Source organism: Diabrotica undecimpunctata, chromosome 4, assembly GCF_040954645.1.
Source record: "Diabrotica undecimpunctata isolate CICGRU chromosome 4, icDiaUnde3, whole genome shotgun sequence".
NCBI classification, from domain to species: domain Eukaryota; kingdom Metazoa; phylum Arthropoda; class Insecta; order Coleoptera; family Chrysomelidae; genus Diabrotica; species Diabrotica undecimpunctata.
This window is the reverse complement of record NC_092806.1, coordinates 161,497,127-161,517,686: the sequence shown is the minus strand read 5'-3', so window position 1 is coordinate 161,517,686 and position 20,560 is coordinate 161,497,127. Positions and strand designations below refer to the sequence as shown.

The window sequence follows — 20,560 nt, the reverse complement described above, 5'->3', positions numbered from 1 at the left end:
GAATTTTATACTACTATACAAAGTATTTAACGAATTATATTCATTTTTATTTCTATATCGCTATAAAATAAACACCCTGTATATAAAGAAGGAATACTCTGTATTCTAAATGTTATGTAGAGCTAGAGCAAAGATTATGAGAGGAATCTAACTATGAGAAAATATACAGGGTGTAGTATTTAAAAAAATTTATGTTTGCTTTACCAAGTAGTTATCCTTATTCTTATCCAAGCTTGGAGAATATCATTGCCTACATTTTTTCTAAATAACTTTTTTGGATATCCTGTATCGTAATGGAAATGAAAATAGTCTTAAAACCAATGAAGAAAATTTATATAGAGAGCGTGAAATAAGATTTGACAACACTGTATCAGAATGAAAGAATAAGACAATTCAAAGACAAGTCCAAACTTAATGACTTGAAGTAAGAAACTTAAATAATAAACTAAATCCTTAATAATTCACAGGAATACGTTTGTGGCGATAAGGGTGTCAAATGCGAATGGGGAAGAGCCATCAACATAGCCAACCGTTACGTGTACGCCAGCCAACCTACAAGAGATCGAGTCATCATCATATCGAAAGTCCAAATGGTAGTCGTAGACGTCGTCAGCACGGACAAATATCCGGTGGAACTGCACCACATACCGCACTTGGACCAAGTCTGGGTACTAAACTGGAGGTCGGCGAATAACACGGGAATTAAAACAATTCAGGTGAATATATTTTATGATATAGTATGTTTTGTATGAATATATTTTGTGTTATCTATTAATATTTTTACTATATATTTTTATTTTTTATATATAAAAGCTAAGTAAATAAGAAATATTACTAAAAAAATAAAAGATTGAAAAAAAATGTTCAGACAAATTAGATGGTTTATTACATATAAATTAAAAAAAGAAACGTCGACATCCATAAACAAGACCCAGAGATACAGTTAACAGCTCCTTCCTCTTTCATCACTTCCGCGAGTTTTAAACCGGACGATTTTGACGACCACATTTTAAAGCTTCGTGGACGATTCCATTGAAAGTAAATCTTTTTCGAATTTGGCACATTAAAACTTTACAGTATGTTCTTTCAAATAACTATAATTAGATCTCTTAACTGTTTTAAACAAAGCTGCTGTGAATAATAATAAAAAATATTCAAAATTGGTGTTCTTCATTTTTTTTTTTAATAATTGTGATAGAATAAATCTTTTTCCATAAGCTACTAAAATAACAGTAACTTGAACTTAAATGTTTTCAAAGCATTACAACATGATAATCCTAAGTGCTCTGTAGACAGTGTTGTGGAGATGTGCGCAAAGGACACAGGATGTTCCAAGAGGTCAATTTATCATTTTAAAAAGGATGATAAGGATCGGGTCATCACGAGCTATGTTGTAAAATCAGGGAGACGACCACTGGAAATTAATGAAAATGTTAAGAGTGTAATTCGAATAAAGGTTCATTCTTTTTATTTTGCCAACGAAATTCCAAAATTTCCAAAAATTCATGCCGCACGATGATGTACTGGGCATCAGTAGAACTCGATTGTGGAAAATACTTCACGAATTAAATTTTTCGTGGAAAACCATTAACAGAAAATCAATGTTAATGGACAGTCCGGAAGTGGTTTCTTGGAGAAGGCAGTGTCTTCGAAAAATTAAACAACACAAAAAAAACCGAGGAATATATTATTTAGATGAGACGTGGATACATGAAGGCCATACGGTTTCCAAAGTATGGCAAGACAAAATGTTAAAAGCAACCGCCAAGCTGTGTTGGAGGAATTGTCACAGATATAGGGGAGAAGGCGTATAAATGCCCACATTGAGAGTTTTGAGGGTTTTCTTTAAGAAGGATTGCTTCTATTTGAATCAAAAGAAAACGGGCGACTACCACGAGGAAATTTATACCAGAAGGTTCGATTATCGTTATGGACAATGATATCATTCACGACAAACCGAATAGTTTCCTACAACATCGTGGAAGAAAGAGAATATTAGACAGTGGTGATTTAATAAAAATATATCCTTTGGAGATGACCTTCTAAAATTCGAGCTTTTGCAAATCGCTAGGCAACACATACCTTCACACGCATTAAGAATGCATGTCGTAGGCAAAATGACCAAAAAACTTAACGTTACCGTACTCAGATTGCCGCCTTATAACTGTAAATAAAATCCTATAGAGTTGATTTGCGCCCAAGTAAAAAGGGATGTGGCAAGAAATAACACCACTTTTGCAGACGTTAACGAACTTTTTAAACACGCTTTACAGAATGTCACTGCCTTAAACTGAAACAAATGCACTCGACATGTGTGAAAAGAAGAAGAAAAAATGTGGGACTTGGACAACACATTAGACATCTTGGTTGAACCATTAATTATTAACGTGACTGCTGAAGACACCTCTACGGATGAAGAATAAGTAAAAATTTTCAAAATTATTACAATTATGTACAAAATAAAATTATTACACATTGACAAAGTTTTTAATTTTGAAAAAGTTAACTAATTGTTGCGAAACTATCGATAAAATAATTATTTTTTTTTGCTTAAAAAACTGACATTTGTATTACTCAACTAGCAAATTACATTCTTCAGTTAATTACATACATAATATATCAAATTTGCTAAAAATAAAAAAAGTAATACTTCTTCATATATAACTTTAACAAATTAATTGGAATTAACCTTCTGCGTTTCGTTTCTAAAAAAAGATGGGGTGCAGATCAAAATATCTCTTTAATGTTTTATAGATCCTACATACAATCCATTCTGGATTACGGTTGTGTTCTTTACGGTTCAACATGCAAAACAAATCTATTAACTCTTGACAGAATACAATTTAAATCAATAAAAATTTGTCTAGGAGCTATGATGTCTTCACCAAACCAAGCAGTTCTAGCAGAAGCCCAGGAACCACCTTTACACATACGTAGACAAATGTTAGCCAACAAACGTCTAATAACATACAGATCGTTTAATACAACTATGGTTCACAAAATAGGTTTACTTTTGACAGAAAATTTAACAAATTCTTATTGGAGAATAAAAAATTCTCCTCCTCTTGCAGAATCTTTTATCGATACGAATTCATTTCAATCTTATATATTACAGCTACCAAAATTTCCTTTTTGCATACAAGACTTTGAAGTTCTGATAGACAAACCAACCATTATAATGCCCTCTTATTCAGACTTGCCAATTTTAACTAATATGATATTCAAATCCATACTAAGCAAATTAGGGAAAGATTTAACAATAATTTATACAGATGGTTCAAAAACTGTTGAAAGTACTGGTTTCGCTTTTTTTGTTTCAAACAGCAATTATGTTGAGAAATATCGAATTCCTGAATGTTGTTCTATTTTTACAGCCGAGGCTGCTGCTCTACAGAAAGCACTAACTTGGTGTGTCACTAATTATTGTGAGAACATCGTAATAGTATCAGATTCTCAGGCAGTATTACAAGCTATTCATAGCCATCCATTGGATAGTTTTCAAAACTCCATTATACTTGATATCAAAAAATTATTACATGATCTAAAATTCACAAAAAAAAACAGTTACTTTACTCTGGGTTAAAGGACATAATGGAGTAATTGGAAACGAATTAGTGGATGGTATGGCAAAAAATACATCTGAGATATCAGAAATTACAAATTTTTACTACTTTAAAAATCTTTTTTCTATTATCAGGAGTATTGGCAGGGAAAGATGGATGTCAAAATATAAAGAGGTTCAGAAGACTTCTAGAAACCATTACTTTTCTATTCATCCATGCTTACCAAAAAATATTCCCCATTTTAATTTTAACTATAATAAAGTACATTCTTCGTTAATAACTCGGTTAAACTTAACCATGGCCTCTTTCCAGAGCATCTGCATAGGATTGGAATCTATGAAACCCCTTTCTGTCCTTGTGATGGTAAATCTGTCGGAGATTTGAACCACTTATTTTTCGATTGTCCTAATCATAGGGAACAGACTCGAAGCCTATATCTAGATTTAATTGATCTCAATATTAGCCTACCAGTTAACATCAGCAATCTGTTATCATATTCTGATAAATCTATATATAATATTCTAATCAAGTTTATAAACGATTCTAAAATAAAAATTTAAACATCCTTGTAACAATTTTCTGTGGCAAAAAGATTTTTTGTCTAATGCCATCTCTCTCTCTCTCTCTCTCTCTCTCTCTCTCTCTCTCTCTCACACACACACACACACACACACACACACACACAACTTTAACAAATGCTGTGAAACCCATTTTCTCGCCTATGTACGTGTTACACTTGTAAATAAAACCATTATAAGCTCATTAACTACTGTCTAGGAGACTCTTTAAAATCCTTATTACTATGGAGCCTATTAAATACTGGTTTTCAAACGGAAATTGCACATTCTTTTACTGCACGGACCTCTGAAATGAAGTATATAAACTCTTATTCGAGATATCTAGGGTATCAAACGAATATCCCAGATGTTTCTAGGACTCCGTAACGCGGATCCCTAATAGGCGACCCCAAAGGGCTGAAAAGAATTCTAGATTATTTAATTTTTTTATTCTGTTTTAAATCTGTATAAATAAACAAAAAGTTAGGTTTTGATAAATTTGTTTTGAATTGTTGCGTGGGAGTGACTAATCTTCCAACCAAAGCAATCTGCAATCTTTCATCAATAATCTGTTTTAATTACCAACTTTTTGATAGCACGATATAATAAATACTAATACCTGTCATACTTTTAGTGGATGTGCTTATATCGTCTGATTTTTATCTTTTTGTCAGGTCATTCGAGACGCCGGTCAGAAAAGAAAACATCACACCGTCCATCCTGAACCAATCGACGGACAATTTGATTTAGTCGCTGGATTATTCATCCCTTCGTGTAGACAGGTAAGCCGGTTTCAAATTAAATTAAATATTGAAGATTACAATTGACTTAAAAATGAAAGCAATTATACTAAATATATGAATACACAATTTAAATAATATTGTTCAAACTCTACTACTATACACTGTAAAAATTTGTGTATCACCAAAAATAATTTTAGCAAATATAAGTTATGGTATTTAGAATAATATTTTCGTAGAAATTAGGGGAGTGTAAAGTGTTGGTCCTCCAATCTGTTTATGTGACGTACCCGTCTAAGACAGTGCGAAAGGAGCTACTAGATCAGACATGAATTCTAAGCCCATAAATATCACTTATATGCATCCGGATATATAATATAAATTTAGTACAATCAAGTTTTTAATTAATAAACATAACATAAATCATTTAAAAATCTGTGGCAAAAGGACTAGTTTCCATGCCAAACACACTATCATCACTATCATAATCCCATAAGCCCATAAATCGCAATGTAAAGAAAGTGAGCTGAAGGACTCTGTCTCTGTCCCAAATATGTGTCAATGACTTTTAAATACCTGCCGAAGATCTGAGGTGCTATGATAATAATTATGTTCTTGGCTGTCAAGGTTATATTTTCTTCCCTTGGTCATTTTTCTGTCGTTTTGCGCCTTCTGGTTCCATTGTTTTTCTTGGCCTGAAGATTATATTAATTTTAAGAAACTAACTTTTATGATTTTGTGCTTGTCTCTCATGGTGTAATATGTTTCCCCTTGTTGAGATTTTTTTCCTGGTGTCACGTCACTATAGAATCGGTTGTATTAACCGAAATTTTCTTATTCTTATCCGTCACATTCATTGTAAAACATTTTTTTAGTCAGAATGTGTTTCTTGTTGTTTAACATGACTTTTGAACCAAATTGCGTTCTTTTTAAGCCATCATCCTTTCAATCATCATTCAATCTTCTCTTGTTCACTGCTGAACATGGATCTCCCTTATAATTTCTTATCTGTTTCGATCTTGTGCATCCAATTCCTATGACAACGTTTTAGATCGTCAATCCAATATGTTGGTGGACGACTCTGCTTCGGTAGGCATATCTCTTGGTCTACATTCCAGTATCCGCTTTGTCTATCTGTTATCTGTCATTCGCGTCACGTAATTCGACCAGTTCCACTTCAGTGTTACTATTCTATCTACAGCATCAGCTACTCCTGATCTTCGTCAGAGCTGGAAGGTCCATCTTTTGCGCGGTCGTCCGAGACTTCTTCTGCCGATTGATGACTTATCTCTTGCTATTTTGACGACATGGGTCTCCTCCATTCTGCTTATGTGGTTATTCCATTCTTCTTTTTTCTATTTTGTGTCCACTCATTTATACACGGTAAGTTACATTTTCTTCTAATTTCTTCACATCTCGTTCGATCTCTCGGCGTATTTCCTGCAGTTCTTCCCAGTACTGTCGTCTCGGCCGTTTCCAGTAGCCTTTTTCGGGTCTTGTTTCTGAGGCATATGTCATTATCGGTATAAATTCTTAACTTCATCTCAGTGTTAATGTGTTTGTTTCGGCATATAGTGTTATTAAGGCATCCTGCCAATCTATTTGCTTTTTTTACTTGATCTCTCACTTCGTTGTCCAAGTGTCAAAGTCTCCATAGCTAGACAGTGTAATAATACAGTTTTCCTTTAACAAATACAGTTTTGAAAACAGTAGACGCCAAAGATCTATGATAAACTATATTCTGTCGAATAGAGTTACAGCCCTCTCAAATCTTGATTGTAAGAGCACTAACATTAACAGAAATAGGAAGCGATCATAATTATTGTGCAGTATTGTGCAAAGCGTATTGTGCAAAATCCGAACAGAAACACATCAAAACACCAGAATACACCACAAAGATAAAAGTTGACTTGAAAGCTAACAGGATGACTCCACAAGATACCTATTCCAAAAAAGAATAACCGAAAAACGCAGAAACACATATATCACAGAAAGTGATGGAGTCGAAGAAAGCTGGGCAAAAATTAAGTCTAATATCTTATCTTAGAGACTTAATACTCTTATCGGCCAAGGAAGTTCTGGGTGAAGAAAATATAAATAAAAATATATCGTTCTCAATGCGAAGAACTCCATGGTTTTGTACAGAGGCGAAGGAAAAATGTGAAGAAAAGAAAAAAGCTTACCTGAAATACATGTCAACCAAAACACAAGAGGCATACCATAATTACAAGAAAATCAGAAACGAAACACATGCACTTGTAAGAAAAATAAACAATGATCACTGGGAACACTTTTCGAAAGATCATCATCATCATCATTGGCTTTTACAACTCTTCGTGAGTTTTTGCCGCGTTTACTATTGCCTTCCATTGATTCCGATCCTGTGCTATTATTTCCCATGGCCTTACTTCCATCTTCTCCAGGTCTTCCCTGACTGCGTCTTTCCACCTTTTTCTAGGCCTTCCTGTCGATCTTCTACCATCTGGTCTTTCCCAAAACACATTGCTAATCAGTCTGTCGTCATCACTCCGTACCACGTGGCCTGCCCATCCTAATCTATTGGTTTTTATGTATTTTACGATGTTTCCTTTCCCGAACAGAGTCTCTATTTCATTGTTGTACCTGCTCCTCCATTCATTTGTCACGCTGTCCCTGCAAGGACCATATATAATTCGCAGGATTTTGCGTTCCCATACTAATAGCTTATTGATTTCTTTCTTTCTCAATGTCCATGTTTCACTTCCATATGTCACTGCTGGTCGTATTATGGTTTTGTACATTTGGATTTTGGCACGCCTTGAGAGAAGCTTTGACCTCATTAGATGTTGAATGGCAAAGAATGATTTATTCCCCGCCAGTATTCGTATTTCAACCTCCCGTTCTCCTGTGTTTTCACTGGTAATTGTTGCTCCTAGGTATTTGAATTCTTTGACCACCTCAAAATTATGATCGTTTATGGTAATGTTTTGTCTTATTCGCTGTCGTTCCTTTTTTGATACGACCATGTATTTAGTTTTTTCTTCGTTTATTTTCAGGCCTACGCTTAGTGTTGCTTCTTCAAAGTTCGATACTATATCCTTAACTTCCAGTGTTGTCTGTGCTTTTCGAAAGATGGAACACGATTTTTACGGTCTGCAAGGAAATATGGCGCTTCATAAGAGGTCAAAGAACGGAGGTAAAGGAACTAATAGAACCAAAACACATAGAAAAAGATACGTGGATTGACTACCGAAAAAGCACTATGCAGAAGAAGAAATGACGCTAGAACAGGAAATATCAGAAATGACCACAAATGAAGAACTTAATATAAATGTACAGGAAGTTCGGAAAATACTTGAAAACCTGAAGAACAGTAAAGTAGCAGGAAAGACGGGATACCAAACGAATTACTGAAATATTGTGGAGTAGCAATGACAGAACAATTAACAACATTAATAAATAAAATTATAAAATACCGGAAAAAGGAGAACGAGCGACCCAATTCTACTATTCAAAAAAGGAGCTAAAAATCAGCCAGAAAACTACAGAGGTATAAACTTGTTAAATACTACGCTAAAACTTACAACTAAAATTTTTACAAGTGCTAATAAATCAGAGATTTTTGTAGTGGAAGATCGTGTACAGATGCAATATTCGTTTTAATGGAATATTCGTTATAAAAGTTTTTTACCTTTGAGGAAATTCGACAAATGCCTTAAACGAAATAAACAAGAGGAAAAAAGCTTAAAGTCTGTTGATGATTATATAGAAAACATTTGTCATCCCGTAATTTTTTTGTCTTTATTAATCCACTACAAAACTGCCCCTAAACAACAAAAAACGAACTTCCAAAAGCTAGCGCCTAAATATTTACTCCCTTCTAAAAACTCAATTTCCAACACAATCCTGTATTTAATCACATTACTCTTCTATCCGATGCAGGCAGGAGAGAAAGTGCGATAATCGTTAGGAACATTGTCTCTTCATGATAACGATATAAATATTCATGGGATAAAAAACTGGGTCAAGTTTATTAAGATTGCGAGATCCGAGAAAATCACAATAGCTTGAATGTACTCAGAAAGTCAGTGAGAAAAAGGCAGCTTCATTAAAGGTTCAGAAAAACGAGCAGTATGTTTTTAATGAGTGACTCGGGTATATTTACGGGAAGGTTAATATATACAGCGATAATTTAAAAAAGAGAAAATATTAGAGACTGCAAGCTTTTTTTAACTCAAAGAACATTGCAAGTCCGTGCTAATGGGGTTATATCATATCTTAGAGAACAAAAACAAAACGGAAATCCACAAGGAACGATTATCAGTCTCACTCTATTTTTATTAGCAATAAACGATATAATTAAAATCATTGCGAAATCTGTTCAAGCGAGACTATATGCTGATGACCTAATTATTTACATCAACGGCAAGAACGTTAATCGTATGGCGTCAATATTACAAGAACAGTTAAATAAACTATAATCGTTTTCATCGTTCTTGGCGCGTGCGTGTAAAAACACTTGCAATAAGTTGTTTCATCTGTCTTTCCTTGTCTAAGCTCGATTCGTTTACCTCCTCCAGTGGCGGAGCAAAATGTAGCATGTCAAACGAAATAATAGTTATAAAAGAAAATTATAAATTATTTTTCATTAAATTTCTAATAACGGAATATACGTATAAATTGCGAAGTATTTTTCTAGCTTGCAGTACAATAGGACAGGATATAACGAAAAGTACATTTTAAAAGGATTTTGAAATATACCCAAAAAAGTGTTAATTATTTAACCCACTTTAATGAAAAAATGATACAGATTTTTTAAGTTTTAAGCACTGTATCGAATTCTGAACTGTTACAACGTACTGACCTTGATTAATTAGCTAATCAGTCAGCGTCTTCACTGGAACTGTCTTCATCATTGGAATCTTCCGCCAAATCGATGATAATCCTACTTTCATCATATGTGACCATTTTTGCCCAGTCGTCCTGAATTAATTTTTCAGTATGGTTAACACAACTCGCCCACACTGCAGGTGTTGCCTCAGCTAATGCATCGCCCCAAACTTTTTTCACTATTTCATCTCCACGTCCATGTTCTCCAATATGACGATCATAGTATTATTTAGAAATGCCCCAGACCAACTCAATCGGATTATATTGACAGTGATATCGAGGCAATCTCAAAACCTGATGCCCATGTTCTTGGAGTAGCTCGTCTATAACGTACCTGGTATTTTGTTGTTTATTCTGGCGACAAAGACTCAATAGCTCTGTCTTGCCCGAATCGTCGTCAAAAATTATTTTTTTCGCTCGTAACCATTCTTGTAAGTCCGATTTTTTCTAACTGGCATTCGGTAACTTTTCTATTAAAGAGCTATGGTATGAGGCATTATCCATAATAATTAGAGATGGTTCCTCCAACATTGGTATCAGCTTTTCGGAGACCCACTTTTTAAAAGACTCTTTATCCATAGAATCATGATAGTCTGCACTCTTCGATTTCGTATAAAATAGTAATCCAGCATCTTTAACAAATCCTTGCCTACTTCCGGCATGTAAAACAACAAAGCGTTTACCTGTATTTTCGTGTCCTTTTCTGATGCTTTTCACACAGTCATCTTGCCAAGTACGTTTATATGCCCCTTTTAGGAATATCCATGTTTCATCTAAAAAAACGAACTGAAGTGGGCTTGGACTTAAAAAATTTCTCATATAATGCCTCAAAAAATACAGTCGTTTGGAGACAATACATGGTTTCTCACATAGCACTCGTCTACTATTTTCTAGTCTAGTTTGTATGAAAACCCACAATTTTTCATACGACGCCACAAACTTGTATCAGAACCGTCATAGAGATGCTTATTTCTTAATTGTGTATTTAGAACTTTAATTGTAACGTGCTCTCCTTTTGCTTTCATGCCATACAGTACATTTCTAATCTCTTCTTTTATAGTATCGCTGACATCATTAGTCTTTTTTTGTACATTATGTGACTCTCCTGGTGTAGTAAGAGCTGCCCCTGTCTTGTATTCACTCTTTATTCTTGTCACTGTGCGAAGACTGATTTTCAAAGCGTCCGCTACTCGTTCATGTAGTGATGATAACGAAAGCAAAGGTCCGTTGTTTTCTTTTTCTTTTTTAAAATACTCCAATAAATGAACTACACATTGTCGCATTTCTCCTGTTATCGTTTTTCCCGGCATTTTTTTTATTAAAGAGAAAAATTAGTTATTCACAACAAAAAATAATAAGTAAAACTGTTCGGAACAAATTACAACAATGACTGACTAAAATCGACTAAAACAACATAAAATATCAATGGTAATTGCTACAATTATAAACCTATTAGACAGCTCATTCAAGAACAATGCCACAAGTCATTATTGCAATGAGTATCGGAAGAGAGAGAGTTAATTTATAATAAACTGGAATTTTTAAGGTGTCGAGAGTATTATTTTATGTAATGGAATTCCACACAGTAAGAGCTCAAACTATTAATTAATTAAAAACTGTTTACTTATAAAAACTATTTCATTAGCTACTTCAAACCTGCACAGATCAGGGTAACATGTTAAAAAAAACACGTCACTGCCAGCTATCTATATTCGTAAAGAGGTTGAACTTATCACCGACACCGTATCGGCCAAACGCATCGGTGTTATTGCTACAATATTGGGAGACGTGAGTGGTGTCTTCATTCCCTTCTCATCGCACTTTACCATGACGAACGTGACTCGCACAATTGAATTACGCATCTGTGTATCAGAGAGAGACGAATATTGAAAATTCCGTAGTAGCTTATTTCAGGCACACGCCAAGAACGATGAAAACGAGTATAGTAAATTGGTCCCTAAATACCGGTTTAAGGTTTTGCTCTAATTAAACAAACTGTATAATATTTTCAAGAAGACATATTAAGAATAAACCAAACCTAACCTTAACCTAGGCCGTTATTTGGTAGTTTAACCTTAATCATATTTCTTTTGCTCATTAATTTGATAAATTTTGTTAAATATTTTTTGATTTTTTAAATTTATATACGCCATCTAGCGGTGGATCTACAGCTGTATAAATAATTTTCAGATTTTTTCAAGGCCGCTTTTGTTATAAAAAATTTTATCCCGAGCCTGTATTATAATGAATTCTTAATTATCCAACCGGTACATAACAGACAAAGTGTCTATCTACTATGTACATTTATGTGTTTTAAGTTTAGATAACACCGTTTTACAGTCAGTTCTACGAATTTATTTTATATAAAGCAACGTAGTCGGCTTACATACATTTAATCCTTTCTTTTCCAGGAACTGGCTCACTACAGCTTTAAATACGGATACGTGACTCATACTAATCAGAGAGGATTGTACAAATTGGATCTGGTAAATCTGCGATACACCAGTTCAGTGGATCTTACGCCTTACAACTGCGTACCGACCCAAGTCAGATTTTCATCATTATGTAAGTTTATTATCTCTAACTTCCACTCTAAACTTTAAAAGCATCGACGAACTTTAAGATGATTTACAAAATTGCTTTAATCTGGGAACTTATGCTGTTAGGTAAATATTTGTTGAGCGATAATGGTTAGGATATACCGACTGCGCCATGTTCATTAGAGATTACATTTTATACATTACTCGGGTATTAAATTTTCGATTTACATATCTAATCTCCGTATTATAATGCATGAATACTGGCTCTAACCATTGCATTGTTTGTTTACTTTGTATATGTACATGTATAGGGTGTATTTCAAGACACAGATATGTCTGGTTGAAGTAAAGAGTTAAAAATATTAGATTTTAGTTCAATGCTATTTAAGACTAAGGTAATAAATAAATTAAAGGATGTTGCTATTCTTCTACGTTATTTGAAAAATGTTTAAAAATAATTTTCTAGCAATTTAAGATTAAAAAAATCGTTTATAATATCGTTTTTATTTTGTGTCATTAATAAGTTGTCAATTAAGCATGGCAGTTTGTTCGAATTGACCTCAAAGCCATTTCTGGCAGCTCATCCACATTAAAAAAGCATTGCCTGTTTTTTACCTCTAAAAGTCGGTTTGCATTTGTACTACGACATCACATGTTTCGTCTGTGTTGGAAACTCATCAGGTAGACCTAAAATTTGAGAAAAACAAATTCGGACACTTGGTTCATGGCTCTTAATTTTTTTTTAGCTTTGTTTTACGTTTTTCTATCCATGGTTGTCATTCTCCCGTTTCTCATTCCCATTTTTTGTAAATTTTCCTCGCATTCTTTTAGCCCATTTTTTTGTAGTCTTCTGTTTTCCACCGTCTTTTAATATAGAATCTTCGGCCCATTTTTTGACTGCCATTTACTAACTATAAATTATCTAAATTTGAATTAACGTTAAGAAAATATTAAATGCGTATCTAGCCTGTCATTTACCGTAATCTCAAATTTAGCATATTACAGAGAAAATAAAGCTTCAAATGAATTATTATATAGCAAAAGTGAATTAATATAATATAACAAAAGTAAATCATAAAAAATTAGAATATCTATAAACAATTAAAAGGGTTTCAAAGATTTGGAATAATAAAAAAATTCAAAATCATTCAGCTCATTTATCAGAGTCCCTTATAATCGCTCGCTTGACTAGACACTCTGAAATTCAGGCTTGAGTGTACTACAATTTTTCCTTTGGTGTTTTTACGAAGAAATATTGCATTTAGTGGCGCAAATTTTCAAATGCGGAATTCGTTGAAAAGCCCTCCAAGTATCAGATTGTCAGGTATTTGTAGTACGTTAACCAGACCTCGCCTAAAATACAAACGTCTCAGGTGCACTCATAGGGTTAACACTATTTAGCAGATAAGTTATGATATAAAATCCGGCTCAAATGACCAACAAAATAATGAGTGATAAACAGATAGTGCTTTTTGTGCGGATGTGCATCAAATATTAATTTCTGTCAGGATGCAGTGGATTCTTTCATTTATTTAAAGCGAATCAGTAAATTAGTAAAGAAAACATATCGAAAAACTGACGCTAATAACGGAGTAAAAGCTATCGACGGTGTAATCGAAAAGTTATTAAGAAAGTTCATGTGTGGTTTTGAACATCTGATAATTGTCGTTGTTTAACAATTGTAAACGAAAATGGCCGTTCCATTCGTAGCATCGGTTTACGGTATAGAAATGGCAAACTTATTGCTTCTAAATGACAACTGACCTCAGACCCGAGAATAACGAGCAAAGCCCAAGCACTTATACTTTACACATTGGGTATCAGACCTGTTTGTGCATGTGAAGGGTTTTTAAAGTCAATCCAATAGGAGGACTTCAGGATGCGTGGCGTCGAAAACTGACAATATGTCACCGCTTCACTCAAATTATCTACAAAGCCGTCTGTAGCACATTAAACTGGATTTGAATGAACGACCATCTTTTGGATTGTTTACCTGAATTATCCAGAATAATATTCAATAGATATATAAAGACCTGTTATTCTAATTTTGAAGTTGAAGACTTCTACAAATTGCTGTATACGTGTCAACACAAAGCAAATCTTATTAGTCACCTATACAAACTCCTTACAAGAATGGTAACGAATCGTCTTGAGAATAAACTTGATTTCTACCAGCCAATAGAACAAGCGGGATTTCATACCGGATTTGGAAGAAATGATCACCTACAGAGCATTAAAACGGTAATAGAAAAGAATATCGAATACAATCGACCACTCGTTCTGGCTTTTGTAGAGTTCCATAAAGCTTTTGAGACGGTAGAATTTGTCAAAATCCTGGAAGCACTACAAGAATGCCGCATTGACTACCAATATACAAGGTTAATTTACAATACATACAAGAACGCAACTATGTCGGTGAAACTACATAAAAACACGGATCATATCCCAATCGGCAGAGGAGTTCGACAGGGTGATACCTTATCGCCTAAACTGCGTACCGCAGTACTAAAATATGCTTGTAAAAAACTTAACTGGGCAGAGAAAGGCCTAAAAATTGACGGTAAAGGATTAACAAATTTGAAGATCGCAGACGACAGAGTTTTGTTCTCGGACAACCTTAAGAAGATATGTACAATGCTACATGAACTTTAGTTAGTGTGTGCCAGTGTGGGTTTTAAAATAAACATCTCCAAAACAAAATTCATGACAAACCCAGTACCTAATTACTATTTAAATGGGAATAAGCCACAATTAAAGGTTAAAATACGTTTATTGACGTTTCAATTTCCACTTCGGAAATCGTTCTCAAAATACAAACATTAGTAAATTTACTAATGTTTGTATTTTGAGAACGATTTCCGAAGTGGAAATTGAAACGTCAATAAACGTATTTTAACCTTTAATTGCAGCTTATTCCCATTTAAATAGTAATTAATTTAAAATGCCACAAGAAAATAGCTTCAGAAAAAACCCAGTACCTAGCAAAAATATCAATATTGGAGACAACGAAGTAGAGCTGGTGAAAAATACATATACCTTGGACACGAAATAAAGATCACAAGAGACAACCAAACATGCGAACTACGAAAAAGAATAAACCTAGCATGGGCAGCCTATGGAAAACTCAAAGACATCTTTAAAAACGATACACCAATTTCTTTAAAACATAAAAGATTTGACCAATGTGTGTTGACTTTGACATTGACAGTTACAACTTCTAAAATGCTGCAAATAGCTCGGAGGAAAATGGAAAGGTCAATGCTGAGTATATCGCTTCGTGACCGAGTTAGAAATGAAAACTTAAGACTAACAACAGGAGTTACCAATTGTCACACTGAAATGGAACTGGGCCGGACACGTCGCCCGAATCAGTGATGAAAGGTGGACGAAGAGATTTCTTGAGTGGAGGACGAAGTTAGACAAACGAAGTAGAGGAAGACCCCCTACTTGCTGGACTAACGATCTCAAGAAAATGTCAAGAAATTAGATAAAAAATGGAAAAAAATGAGGAGGCCTATGTCCAGCAGTGGGACTGGATGATGATGATGATTCTAATGTTACCTTAATTACCGCAATAATATTTACTGCAGATGTATTGCTATAATAGTATAATTATAATATGCCAACACATTTTTTTTTCTTTGTTCTTAGATGGTATGGTAATAATGCAGTGCATAGAACCAATAACCAATAGACCAACAGGACAACTTATCTTAGACTATTTAACTGACAGTGTTATTTCACTCAAACCGAACCTACCAGGAGAGCCTTATATTTCGCCAGATTCTAGACGATTAGTGACTCTGGACACGACTAGCAGTGGGTCTACATTAATAGTCCAGGAAATTACACGTAAGCCAAATTATTATTCGAAATTTATTTTCAACAAATACATTCAAACTGATTCAAGTTTTAAAAATATATTATTACTATTACAGATTTTATTACCATTACTATAAATTTTTATAAAATGTAAATATTTATAAAGTTTATAGAGCAGGAAATAGAGTAGTATTAAAAGATATTGGTCAAACAATACAATTATTTTTCAAGTTTATTGAATATACGTTATTTTTAGTAGCTTAAAGGAGGAAATACACTATTCAATTCGGTTGAACAATGTGGATGATTCAAGTAAAATTGAAAAGCATACATATAGATGCTTCAACTATCGATTTCAAAATGTCTGCAAACGAAATCATACGGATCGGTGTTCTAATTATTTGCAAACATTTACTTAAAATGTGTAAAAAAGATCTGAAAAATAAAGACAAAAGACTACGGGGAGACGTCGACGTTGGTGAACTAGACCAGGGGTCACCAAATGGCGGACCCCGGTCCGCATCCGGACCGTGAGCTTGTTTTTTATGGACCGCCGTTAAATTCAAAATATAGTAATAAAATTATAGTTTAAAATTATAATCAAATCTAAATATATAAATATCTTTACATTTTAAAAATGCACAGTACTAATACTATATAGAAATACTCGTAATCTAAACAATATGTTTTAACTAAACGATTTTCCAAAATTTCAGGTAGTATCTATCTAAAAATAATCTTTTAGCAAACTACAATAGGGAAGCTGTCAACACAAAATGTTGTGCAACTGTTAAGCAATAGTTTTTCTCTCAAGCGTAATGGTGTATGGACCAGCGAAGCAGCAGACGTTTTTAAGAGTAACAAAGCTGCCCTTCAGATGGAAATGATCGAGTATCAGGAAGATTCCACATTAACACGTTCGCACCTAACCTATTGATACTAGACGTTCCTCAGAAACGGATATGGGTTTTTAGGTAAAAAACAGGAATATTGGATTAAAACTCGGACACATGGATTAGTATATAGATATTAAAACATTTTTTTTGGTTTACTTAGCCTGTCAGTATACTGGTAGTCAGGATATAGATGTACGTTTTTAACTATATACTAAATACCAGTATACTGGCAGGCTAATCTAGACAAAATAAACAACAATAATCGCTGTATAATTGGGAAAAAAATTTCTCTTATCAATTTTATCATTTTTTTTTATTACAAAAGAAACATAATTATCATTCTAAACTTAAAACTATAAGAAATAAATTTATTGTTTGACTTGTATATGGAACAATTTGTAGCAAGGAACTATGCATAGTCCTGGTGAGTCGGGGCAGCTGGGACAATAATAACGGGACCTTTTTCGGGCATTTTGCTTAGTGCAATATCGGCACCGTAACATACCACTTTTATTTTTTTCCGTGACAGGAACTTGTTCTGGGTAATGCATATTGTTTGCAGTTGTTTGTACCTGAATAGCCTTGTTATTGTCGATAAGGTCCATTACTATGCTCTCACGAAATTGCAAAAAAGAAGTTTTCTTATTCGATGCTCTCTTGTAGATGTAAAAGCTGTTCCAAATGCATATGCCTAATAGATGGAAAAACAATTTTCTATACCACCGAAGTGTTTTTCTTGGTACCGAGTAATATGACAACATCTGGTCTGCTCGATCTATCCCAGACATGTGCTTATTGTAGTCAAGCACACAATCGGGTTTAATTTTCGTAGCACCTCGTTTACAAACAACCTCAGTCATAACGTGCTTATGCTTTGTGCTGATCATTCTGACATCACGCTTATCTTTCCATTTAGTAACCAATACGGGCCCTTTACGTTTCCATACAGCATCTCCTTTCTTTAGCTTCTTTTTTAACATGTCCTTGGGGTTTCCAGTTCTGTCTTCTCGTAGAGTTCCAGCAACGTGTGTCTTTTCCTTGAATAGGGCTTCCGCCAATCCTACGCTGTTGTAGAAATTATCCATGTATAAAACATAACCTTTTCCGAAATAATCCTTCGTCAACTCTTTGATAATATCCGCCGTTTTCAAGGTACCTCTTCCGGTATATACAATAATATTTAATATATATCCATCGTGTGTAGTGAGTTCGTATAGTTTAATCCCATACTTGTGACGTTTACTGGCTATGTATTGTCGAAAGATGAAACGGACCACGCCACAAGATCATGGCTTCATCAATAGAGAGCTCTCTATTAGGGTATAGACAATTTTGTATATTTTTTAGAACTGCGTCCAAAATAGTCCGAATCTTGTAAAGACGGTCCTCAGTATTAACATCAGTATGGTCTACGAATCGTAGCATTTTTAAAATCCCTAGAAATCTATCGCGGGCCATAGTTTTTCCAAAAACAGGGTGGTAGTAAATACTTTCCCTGCTCCAGTGTTTGGCAAGGGAAGGAAATTTTACGATGCCTCCCAAAACACACAAACCTAGGAATTTTTTGATTTCCTCATTAGAAACTTCTTTCCATTCACTTCTTTTTCGTTGAAGTGTTGTAGATGTGGATACAGTGGGTCGTCTATTAGTTTCACATACAATTGTGTTGATTATATCGTTGTCGAAAATCACATTAAAATAATCTATGGGTTTTGCATTGGCCGGAAGATTTACATTGATAGACGGTATTCCAGTAAAATCAAATTCTGTTACATCTTCTTCTACTTCGCCCCAACCATAATGTTCATCTGAAATGTATTTTGTAGATTTTTTCTGTGTCATAGTGGTATTTGTTGTCTTATTATGGCAAATATGTGGTTTATCTGTTAGATCAAAATGTTGTTCATCCCCAGATTCACTTTGATCGGACTCTGTATTTTCAGAACTATTTACACTAGTTTCGCTAAGATAAGTTTTATCAACTACAGAATCATCGTCAGAAAAATCGTCTTCGGACTCATTAAGATTTTCTGGGAGACTATCGAAACATTCTGCCTCTATTTTATTTGCTTCAATCTGTAATTCTTGTTCTGTTAACGGGCGATTGCTAGCATACTTTAAAAGTCTAGGTTTTTTCATACCACTTGGGCTAAAACAAAAAGAAAACAATTAATAATGCACAAACTATTGAACCACTCTGTACATAACTTTATTTTTCATCTAAATTTTATAATACGTTTAAGAACAATTAAAACATTTCAATATTATTTATTCGTCCAAGAAACATTCAAGTGTTTATAATGGTGGCAATAAAAAAAATCTTGTAACTAAATAAAGTGAACAAAATTTAAGAATGCTAAATTTAACTTAAGAGTGAGAGGTTTAAGTTCATACAATCAACTACATTTAAAGTAAAATCATCTAAAAAAATTATCAAAAGTGGAATTAGTTGCACAAGTGCTTTTAATTAATCAGTAACTAAATAACACTAAAATATTAGACCAAAATTATTTTGTTTTATTACTAGCACTATTATGACTTATTCTATAAATGATATTTAATATTTCTTACCCTGGAATATTTGTATTATCCATATTTCATCAATAAAATTCACCAATATCACCATATAACCTTAAAATTATCACGTGCTCTAAATGTGTCAATAAAATTGTTTAGGAACGAACTACCAGTATACTGGCAAAGATTACAATATTAGAGACTACATACATATACGGCGTCTACATCTCGTTCCTTTACTCCTGGTCTGTGTGAATATATAAAGCATTGAAATTAGTAGAGCTGTGAGCCAGTAAAGTGGTAGTCAGTATATTACGGAAAACTCGAACTACCAGTATAGTGGTAGTCAGGTGCGAACGTGTTAAAGGAGATTTGTACTTAAGTTCCAGAAACGCTTGCCTGGGACAAATTTTGGATTAAATATGTGCGTGACAAAAAATGTCTAGTACTAAAATATTTGGCAATAAAACTGTGTATTATGTTTGGCTCAACTTAAATGTGCTAAGCCGCTTTTTCAAAAATAAACTTTTTTAAAAATCGGTACAGATCTCGGTTGACAGATAACATCTCGGCTCCCTAATGAAAATCAGTTGCACTAACCTCACTTCAAATTTCAGGCAGGTTGTACAAAATAAAAAGTGTCATTTTTCTCACTAATAGTTTAATTTTGTAAGGAGTTTTACCTTTAGTTTAAGACTTATTGTAATCATTAATTTTGAATTTAATTAAACTAATGTACCCCTTTCTAAACGAGGTGGCATAGTTGCCTGGTTTTAACGAGGATGATCTCCTGAGGGGGGGCTTCAACTACTGGAGGGTTTCTGGGTAACCCCCCCTTCAGTTACGCCACTGCTGAGTGTCCGGACCGCAGAATTATAGTAGGTTTTCGAAACGAACCTTTACGGAATATAATTGGTGACTCGTGAAACTAGACCATGGGTAATGCGGCGAAATAAGAAAGGGACATCACAAACGTTAATGCTGGAAATGGCAACGGAAGATCCAGAAGCTTATAGGAATCAACTACATGTCCGAAAACCAATTTAAAGAACTATA

General features: G+C 34.0%; 1 protein-coding gene across 2 annotated transcripts in view; it reads left to right on the top strand.

The window, feature by feature from the left end:
• The window catches only part of LOC140440375 (follistatin-related protein 5-like), a 389,054-nt gene that overhangs the window by 344,999 nt on the left and 23,495 nt on the right, over positions 1-20,560 (top strand). For both annotated transcript variants that reach the window (XM_072530840.1, XM_072530839.1), the window contains exons 14-17: positions 468-716; positions 4,795-4,902; positions 12,141-12,294; positions 15,921-16,121. In XM_072530840.1, the coding sequence (XP_072386941.1) occupies positions 468-716; positions 4,795-4,902; positions 12,141-12,294; positions 15,921-16,121 (712 nt within the window). The remainder of the gene's footprint in view (positions 1-467; positions 717-4,794; positions 4,903-12,140; positions 12,295-15,920; positions 16,122-20,560) is intronic.